General features: G+C 32.6%; 1 protein-coding gene across 1 annotated transcript; it reads left to right on the top strand.

The window, feature by feature from the left end:
- Positions 1–142: 142 nt before the first annotated feature.
- On the top strand, positions 143–7,252 carry LOC106441962 (putative disease resistance protein At4g11170). The gene is made up of 4 exons (XM_048763041.1): positions 143–1,006; positions 4,250–5,354; positions 5,426–5,725; positions 5,820–7,252. The coding sequence occupies exons 1-4, from the start codon at positions 540–542 to the stop codon at positions 7,038–7,040; spliced, it is 3,093 nt and encodes a 1,030-aa protein (XP_048618998.1). The 5' UTR covers positions 143–539; the 3' UTR covers positions 7,041–7,252.
- Positions 7,253–10,429: the final 3,177 nt, after the last annotated feature.

The raw sequence follows: 10,429 nt of genomic DNA, 5'->3' as shown, positions 1-10,429 counted from the left end.
GAGAGGGGCTATTAGATGTCCCATGTCCCACATCGTGTGGGATTAATTTCCTTGGGCAATATATATGTGTTTAGGCAATCCTCCACTCTTGAGCTAGCTTTTGGGTGTGAGTTAGGCCCATCACTAATACTTAGCTGAATCGACAATTTGATTACAGAGTACAAAAAAATATCAATCAAGAGGCGATAAAGTAAAACGCATAGAACTTTAACGAACGACACAATTTGACGTGCGATCGTGTAGAAGCTAAGAGTCACTAGTGATTTTAGCTTTGATTGATTCTTTGTTAGTAGTAATGTTTTTTTTTACATGTAATCTTGAGTGGAAACGTTGGGATGAATGCTATACTATTTCAGTTTAAATAGGCTTCTTTATTATAGGCCTCTATTTCTTTGTGATTCGTTATGGGCTCAAGTTATTAGTTTTACGATAACAATCTTCATGGATTCAAACTTGGTCATGGCTGACTTTTCAAACAGGGTGCCTGATTAAAATAGGGAGTATTGGAGATTCAACGTCTTTCCTTTGCAATTTTATTCATGGAGTCTTCGTCTCCTTCTCGAAATTGGAGATTCAACGTCTTCCCGAGCTTCTGCGGTGAAGATCTCCGCAAAAACTTCCTCAGCCATTTCCTGAAGGAGTTGCAAAGGAAAGGAATCACAACTTTCATCGATCATGAGATCAAGAGGAGCAAAGCTATCGGCCCTGAGCTCGTGGCAGCGATCAGAGGATCAAGGATGGCAGTCATCTTGCTCTCGAAGAACTATGCATCTTCGACGTGGTGTTTGAACGAACTGCTCGAAATCATGAGCTGTAAAGAAGAGATCGGCCAAACAGTGATGCCGGTTTTCTACGAAGTCGATCCATCTGACGTCAGAAAGCAGGCCGGGGATTTTGGAAACATCTTTGAAGAAACTTGTTTGGGGAAGTCGGAAGAAGTGAGGCAGAGATGGTCACGGGCTCTGACGGACCTCGCGAATCTAGCCGGAGTGGATTCTCGCCTCTGGTTAGTCATTCTTTATTTTCATTTTATATATATAAATATTTTTTTACATCATTTAAGGTATATATATTTATTTAACAAATTAATATATGCATTAAAAACATATTAAATATTATTTTTGTATTAAAATTATATTTAGTTTTGACCCACCGACCTTGAAAACTAAGTTGTCTATTAGCAATATTTTTATATTTATTTATTTCAGATAATATATTATTATATATACAAAATTTTAAGATATGTCGATTTTTATACATGTATTATATAGTTTTTGAATGTTAAGTCGTTTTATCATCGTATTATATTTTTAGCATAAATATTTTATACTTATAAAAACTGTTTTTACAATTTCATCAATTTAATATAATGTTATCATATTTAGTTCAATATAATAATCTCATTTAATATGAACTATTATTATTATAAAATGATAAAAAGTTAATTTTTTATCTTATAAATGATTACTATATATATATATATATATTAATGCATAATAATATTTTGTTGCTAATTACGAAATTAGTTGAAATATTTACATAAAATTTTGAAAATTATGATAATGCTATAATATTTTCAAAAGATTTGTTAAAAAAAAATTATACATATATATATATATTTTATATTTATATTTAAAAAAAGATATCTTGCATAAATGATTTGTATTATTAACTTTGATGAAATACATGTTAATTTATATACGTGTATTATATAGTTTTCTAATATTAACACATGTTACCTACATATTACCTTTCGAATATAAATACTTACAAAAAATAAAATATATAAATTTGACAATTTAAAATAATTTAATCATATTTTGCACAATATAATAATTAATAATTTCTCTTAAAATGATTGATTATGATTATATAATTGATAAAATGGTAGAATTTATATTTTTAATATTATAAAATATATAAATGTATAATATTATTTTATAACTAATTTCAAAATTAATGAAAATATTTACATATACTTTTTGAAAATTAAGATCTTGTTAAAATCTTTTAAACAGACTTGTTAGAACTTTTAAAATATATATTTATATTTAAAACAAAAAGATATCAAAAAAATTGTGATTAACGTAGTTCAAAAATTATATATATTATTAGTCCTAATAAAATATACTAGATTTTGATCCGCGCTTGGAAAGCACGGGGTTTTTGGATTATATTATAATACAAAGTCTTATTATATTGAAAATATAATTTTTAACAGTTATATAATCTATAAATTAGTTTATTTGATATTTTATATGTACACTTTTATGTAAATTTCTTTTACGCATGAGAATTATATCCGGATCAAAAAAATAAACCGAACCGATCCGGAAATATAGGTTTAGTTCAGTTCCAGAGAAGATAACCTATCTGGGGTTTTTTTGGATCCGTATGTCTTTGTTTGAGTCCGGGTCCTACCCTAGACCCGATCATAAATATGTTGTGTTTATTAGGTATATTTGGATATTTCGAATATGTTTCCAGCATTATGGATATTTTTTTTAGATTTTTGGTTTACGATTATAGTTTTTGATTTCATGTAAATTTTCAAAGTAAAAATTTTTTTGGGTATTTGGATAAAATTTTGGGTATTTTCAGTTCAGTGACAGATTTTGAATAAGATTTTGAATTTTTAGGTATTTGAATTTTTTTGGCTATTTGTTTGGAGTTTCAAGTACTTTTCGTGTTTCAGATATTTTCAGATTTTTTAGATATTTCGAATTTTTTTAGGATCCTAAATACCCGAACAGATGTAGACCTATTACGTCCATATCGGGTCCAACAACCTTTTGATATAGATTTTTAATGTTATTGTATAAAAACATGGTTGATGAAATATTTTTAGAAAACTCATTTTTAAATATGAAAATATCTATCAAACTATAGACGGTTGAAAGTTTAGTATATAATATGAGATTTTAGTATGAAATTTTATATATGATATGATTACATTATTATAAAGGAAAGATGAAGTTAGAATGTACACATATATGTCGTGTAACTTCTCTTGTTTTAAATCATATATTATATGATAAAATTGATAATATAAAACATTAGTTTCAATGCTTTTATGATTAAAAGTCAAAATGGTAAATATAGTAATAGTAATGATTAAGATGTAGGAGTAATATTTGAATAAATAAAAGAATTGAATAAATTATTGTTAGAGAAATACATGGTAACATATTGTTAGTCTAAGTTTAAAATAGGACCAAAAAATAATGAGTTAAATGAAAGGGTCCAAACAACTTTATAAGTAGATTTTTTAAGACTCCTTCCCTTTTAATAGTATTGATTTAATAAAAAATTAAAGGATGGTCCAAAATATAAAACAATACATGAAAGATTTCATTATTTCTATTTTAATGGATAATATAGACTATAATTAGAAATTTTAAGAAAATAGTATACATATTTTTTTTATAATAAAATCTCAACTAATATTAATTTATAATAATATTAGAGTACTAATCACAAAATTAGTCAATGATTCATTTTATAATAATATTTAAAATATCTAATAAGATTTTTTAGATTTTTTTCTCAACATATTTTTATAATTAAAAAATAAGAAAATTTTATAGGTGAGTTATTATATATGTCAATTACTTAAGATGTGATATCTTAATGATGCATAATGTTAATTAGAATTAAATGAAATATAATTTTCTAGGAAAAATCCATTTTAAAAAAATCACACATTAAGAGAAGTTGTGACTTTTGTTTTAATATAATAGATAAGAGCTTACTGGCAAAAACTAGTAATTGTTTAACTGACACCACAACATATAATATTAGTTTTGTTCTGAATATCAGCTATTCCAACTTTGAGATTTTTTTTTTTTAGGAATGAGTAGGTTTGAGCTTTCGGGTTCGGGTTAAGATCAGGTTTTCGAATTTAGCCTTAGGTCTCATTCGAATTTTCTATATTTGTTCGAGTTATGTTCGGTTAATAATATTTTGAGTTCGATTCAAACACTAAAATCAGTAGGTTTGGGTGTTCGGTTTCGGATTGAATTTTCATGTTTAGCCTTCTAAATCTCATTCGGGTTTTTATATATGTTCATGTCATGTTCGGTTAATAATATTTTGGGTTTGGATATATTTGATAGCTCTATTTACTATCTATTTTGGATCTGAATTTATTTGGGGTTCAGTTAATAATATTCTGAGTTTGGGTATTAAAAGAGTTTATGTAGATGATATGACTATATGTGAATGCGGGGTTGTTTATCTTTCACCTTAGGAACAATGAAGCTGATATGATTGAGAAACTTGCGTTGGATATCTCTAGTGCATTAAACGTTACACCTTCAAGGGACTTTGATGATCTCGTTGGAATAGAAGCTCATATCAAAAATCTGAAGCCATTGTTATCTCTAGAGTCTAGTGAAGTGAGGATTGTAGGTGTTTGGGGTCCTGCGGGAATTGGGAAGACAACCATTGCAAGAGCTCTATACACTCGACTGTCTCCTATTTTCCAGCATAGTGCATTCATGGGGAACATTAAGGAAACATATAGGAGAATCAGCCTCGATGATTACGGTTCGAAGTTGCATCTGCAAGAAGAGTTTTTGTCTAAGCTTATCAACCATAAAGATGTGAAGATACCTCACTCAGGTGTGGTAAGAGAAAGGTTGAAGGACAAGAGAGTCTTTGTTGTTCTTGATGATGTTGATGAACTGGAGCAACTCATTGCCTTGGCAAAGGAGCCTCGATGGTTTGGTTCTGGAAGTAGGATTGTAGTGACCACACAAGATAGACAGCTTCTGAAAGCACATGGTATCGACCTTGTATACAAGGTGGAACTTCCGTCTAGACTCGAAGCTCTTGAGATCTTCTGTCAATCTGCTTTTGGACAAAAGCATCCTCCTTGTGTCGGTATCAGGGAGCTCGCGCTACAAGTGACTCATCTTGCTGGATATCTTCCTTTGGGTTTAACCGTTTTGGGCTCCTACTTGCGAGGGTTTTCTAAAGAAGAGTGGGAATATGCAATACCAAGACTTAACACAAGTCTTGATGGTAAAATTGAGAAGACTTTGAGATTCAGCTATGATGCCTTGCATAGTAAAGATAAATCCATATTTCTTCACATTGCTTGTTTGTTCAATGGTAAGAACGTCGAGGATGTGAAGATGTTGCTTGAGAATAGTAACTTGGACGTTGACCACGGACTTAAAGCCTTGGCTGATAAATCTCTTATAGATACTCATTGGGGACGCATACATATGCACTCTCTGTTACAAAAAATGGGTAGAGAGATCGTCTGTCAACAGTCTGTTCACGAGCCTGGAAAACGTCAGTTCTTGGTTGATGCTGAGGAGATTAGGGATGTACTTGCCTGCAAATCCGTAAGCACTTCTACACTCTTATCTTTACATCTAACGATATAGTCTCTCACTCTGTGGAGTTTTTTTTTCAGGGTACAGCAACTGTCTTAGGCATATCATTCGATGCATCGAAAATCAATGGAGAGTTATCCATAAGTAAGAAAGCCTTTAAAGGAATGCATAATCTTCAGTTCTTGGAGATATACAAGACATGGAATGCTAAATCCAGACTAAATCTGCCACAGGGTCTAAACTATTTACCCCACAAACTTAGATTGCTACACTGGGACTCGTTTCCTATGAGATCTTTGCCTTCCAAGTTCTCTGCAGAGTTCCTTGTGGAACTCAGAATGATATTTAGCAAGCTTGAGAAACTCTGGGAAGGAATCATAGTAAGTCCTCCAGAAATATTTTCTTACACAAGTTCTCATTATATACTGAACTGACATGTGGCCTTATCTGTTGCTTGTTATGGTATGAGTTCAGCCACTTAGGAGTCTCAAAGTGATGAATGTGAGTTACTCCAGAAAGCTCAAAGAGATTCCTAATCTCTCAAATGCCACAAACCTTAAGAAATTTTCAGCAGATCGTTGTGAAAGCCTCAGTGCATTCCCACATGTCCCTGACTGCATCGAGGAGCTTGAACTAAGCTACACAGGAATAACAGAAGTTCCTCCATGGATCAAGAATCTCTGTGGGCTGCAGAGAGTCTGTATGACGCAATGCTCGAAACTAACCAATATCTCTATGAACGTTTCAAAGCTCGAGAACCTTGAAGAAGTGGATTTCTCAGGCAGTGTGGATGGTATACTGTTTACTGCAATAGTTAGTTGGCTCTCTGGTGTCAAGAAAAGGCTGACGATAAGGGCTAATAATATTGAAGAAATGTTACCAAAATGTCTACCGAGAAAGGCATATACTTCTCCGGTTTCACTGGATTTGAGTGGTAACGAAGATATCAAAACTATTCCAGACTGCATCAAACATTTTTCTCAGCTTCACAAGCTTGACATCAGAGAATGCAGAAAGCTTACATCACTTCCACAGCTTCCAGAATCGCTTTCAGAGCTAAATGCACAAGAGTGTGAGTCTCTTAAGAGAATACATGGTTCGTTTCACAATCCAGACATCTGTCTCAATTTTGCAAACTGCTTGAAACTCAACAGAGAAGCAAGAGAGCTCATATGTGCATCCCCTAGCAGATACACCATCTTACCTGGTGAAGAACAGCCTGGAATGTTTAAAGACCAAACTTCAGGAGATCTGTTAAAGGTTGTGCATATGATTCAGAGACCCTTTCCTCGATTCCTGAGATATAAGGCTTGCATTAGGCTTCTTGCTCGGTCAGCTGTCTATGACGATGACTCTGGTGGTATTGCTCGTGTAGCTTGTTGCATAAGGCGCATATGCGATGGCAGTGTTGTGAGAGATGAATCTCTAGAGTTACACATTCCTGTACTCGTGAACGATCATCTCTTTACATTGGGAGGTTCTTTGATCCTAAACAAAGGCAATGAACCTGAAGTAGATGCAACGTTCAGCGAGTTTTTGTTCGAGTTCAAGGCCAACATAAAGATGGCGATTATAGGATGTCAATTTACAGTTCTTGGGGGCAAAAGGGACTATGATACATATTCTAGATGGAATGAAGAAGTTTCTAGCCAGCAAGATAAAAGGATAAGGCATGAAACTGAGGAACAAAGATAGGATCCTCAACAGACACATGATGATATTGTCAATGCCATGAAAGATAAAGCAGCATAAGAGCTTCTCAACGTGAGCTGTTATCAGTATATATACCAACAGCTTCATAAGAATCTGGTTGTTCAGGTTTGTACATGAAGCTTTCAAATGATATCAGATTGTTTTACAATCTATACTTATGAATTATAATCTATGGAATTATGGGTGGTGAGAAACGCTCTGCTTCTACCTTCTCCTACTATGTATTAAACTCTTATCAGTTAATATATGATGAGTTTGTTGTTCAAAAAAAAAAAGTCTATGGAAAATATGGGGTTTTTATGGAAATAAATCAAATAGCTAATAGTTTTAACTCTCATCTAATCGTGAAAGATAAAAAGAAAGATTCATATTCATATGGATTATAATGGTTATTTTAGTTGGAAATCTAAATGTGAAGGTAGAATTTAATTCGCTTACCCGTTGACCCATAATGTCACGCTTCCTAGACTCAACAAACTACTATGCATTGTGCAGCGCAATGTCGATCGAGTTGGTGTTTGACCAATGAGAGTTGTAGCCAATTAGGCATTTCAAATTTCCAAAATCTCTTTTTTTCCCTCCCACTTCATTGTTTCCATCGCCGTGTTCTCATCCAAAAAGAGAAAACATCTTTATTACAAATTTTATGTTCACAAATATTTTCTCAAACAGTAGTTGTTCCCGGCACAGCAAAACTTGGAAATACTAATCCTAGAATGCCATCGATAAATAACACAATTAATGGTTTATTGTGTACGCAACTAAACATAGACATCATACAAATTTTAGTTATAAAAGTAATCGATGGAATCGTGGGATTGGCATTTCCTTTTTTTTTTGCTGTGCCAGGAACAACTACAGTTTGGGAAAACATTGTGAACAAAAAAATTAATTAACAAAAATGTTTTCTCTGAATCATTACCATGAAGTTTGCATCTTCTTAAGTTAAAAGTGGAAAAAAACATAAGACACTAACGATATTTATAAATACAATTTGTATAATGTCTAGGTGTAATTGTGTACACAACCTTATACCATGAGACACTGAGACATACATACATTAATCGTGTTCTTTATTTTTACACGCACACATGACATGGTGTTTTTAAGTGTTCTTTACGTTTAGTTCAAGAAAAAGGTGTTCTTTAATCTTTACGTGTCTAACTTTTTAATACGTTTCTGTTATACACGAAATGATCATGCATTGAACACACCTTATGTTTACATGGTTTTTTGTGTGCGTACATCATTTATGCGTGTGTTTATAGTTTACCGTTCGGAAAATATTCTTAAGAATTTATTTTAGAAATGTACTCATTTTTTTGGTAAAATGCTGAATATGTACGAATGAAAGAAAATAGATGAAGGAATTGATTATTCTATAAATTATGAAGAAATTTATAGTAGTTATAATATTTTTTGAGTAAAAATTTGGAAAATAGTAAAATTTGGAAAATAGTAAAATGCAGTCTAGCAGTCACGATTTTGAAGGCACATTGCTGGAAAATAAGGTGTCCACCAAAGATTAAACATTTCCTATGGCAATTGGTGACAGGGTGTATACCAGTCAAGAAAAATCTGCATAAGCGAGGGATATCCGGAGACATTGTTTGTGCAAGATGTGGTGCGGAGGAGGAGTCAATCAACCATGTGTTTTTTGAATGCCCTCCTGCACTTCAGATATGGGCTCTTTCAAAGATTCCAACGAATCCAGATATGTTTCCAACAAGTTCCCTCTTTGTGAACATGGATCATCTTTTTTGGAGAGTGCTTCCACAGATGGAGGATCATCAGTTTGCATGGATACTATGGTATATTTGGAAGGGAAGAAATAATAAAGTCTTTAGTAATATGGATGTAGATCCGCTAGATACCCTTAAACTGGCTGAAACGGAATCAAAGCTTTGGGCTGAGTCGCAAATTCTGATTGATGAAAGGAGGGTTCAACAGGCTGGTGCAATGGTTCTTCCGTCAATCCCAGGAAGATGGTGTTTTACGGATGGTTCCTGGAAAGACAATGATATTTTCTCAGGACAAGGATGGTATAGTACTCTAGAGGGTTTTGCGGGTTTGATGGGTGCAAGGAATGTCCGGGCGTCCCTTTCTCCACTTCATGCAGAAATGAAAGCTTTGTTATGGGCAATGGAATGTATGAAGAACTTACGATAATTTCAGGTTACGTTTGCAACGGATTGTTCTCAATTGGTGAAGATGGTTTCAACACCAGAGGACTGGCCAGCATTTGCAAGTTATTTGGAGGATATAAACAGCTTGAAAGAGAGTTTTACCTGTGCAGAGATTATCTATGTTCCAAGAACGCAGAACAAGCAGGCGGATAGCTTAGCCCGTAGCGCTAGGAAGGAAACGTCTTTTGTTGTTCACATGGATCAAGATCTCCCAGTTTGGTTCACAGAGTCTATATGAGTCTGTAAAGTAGATGACAAAAAAAAAAAAAAAAAAAAAGTAAAATGCAGTCTAAGTTTGTTAATAAGGGGTGTTTGTCGCTTTCATCGGATCTGGGCTTCGTGGGATGAGTAAAGCCGTGGCTCATTAGCTGAAGAAGTCATCCGGCTGTGTAAAGTGAGCTGGACTCGAGGTGGGCTTCGATGTTAATCTGCAAAAGAGAAGACGAGGTCCATTAGCATGAACGACGCAGATTCGTTTAATGAAGTGCTATAACTTCATCTTCCTCGTAAGCAAAGCACCACAAGAAATCAGCGGCATACCAAGGAAAAAAATTGTCGGTATATCATCGGTATATCGTCGAAATAATGTTATTCTGACGATATACCGACGAAACAAGTTCTCGAAAAAATTCCTCGTAAATCCCTCAGAAATTTCCGACGGAATCCCGAAGAAATGAATTTTCAAGGAAACTCCGAAGACCACCAGTTCGTCGGAAAATCCTCGGAATATTCCGAGGAAGATGTCGTCGGAAAATCCCTAGGGATACACTTCCTCGGAATATTTCCAAAATTAAAAAAAAAATTATAAATTTATTTTTTTAAATTGAAATTCGAAAATATAAAATTGAAATAGAAAACATATTTAAAATACAAAAAATAATAAAATAGTTTTTATAAATAAAAAAAATGTTTTATAAATACAAAATTAGTTTTAATAAATATAAATATTTTTATAAATATGAAATCATCTTTTTATAAATACAAAATAGTTTTTATAAATATAAAAAATAATAAAATAGTGTTTATAAATCAAAAAAATGTTTTATAAATACAAAATTAGTTTTAATAAATATAAATATTTTTATAGATATGAAATCATCTTTTTATAAATACAAAATAGTTTTTATAAATACAAAAAATAATAAAATAGTGTTTATAAATCAAAAAAATGTTTTATAAATACAA

Source organism: Brassica napus, chromosome A3, assembly GCF_020379485.1.
Source record: "Brassica napus cultivar Da-Ae chromosome A3, Da-Ae, whole genome shotgun sequence".
NCBI lineage: Eukaryota > Viridiplantae > Streptophyta > Magnoliopsida > Brassicales > Brassicaceae > Brassica > Brassica napus.
This window is presented reverse-complemented; position numbering and strand designations above follow the sequence as displayed.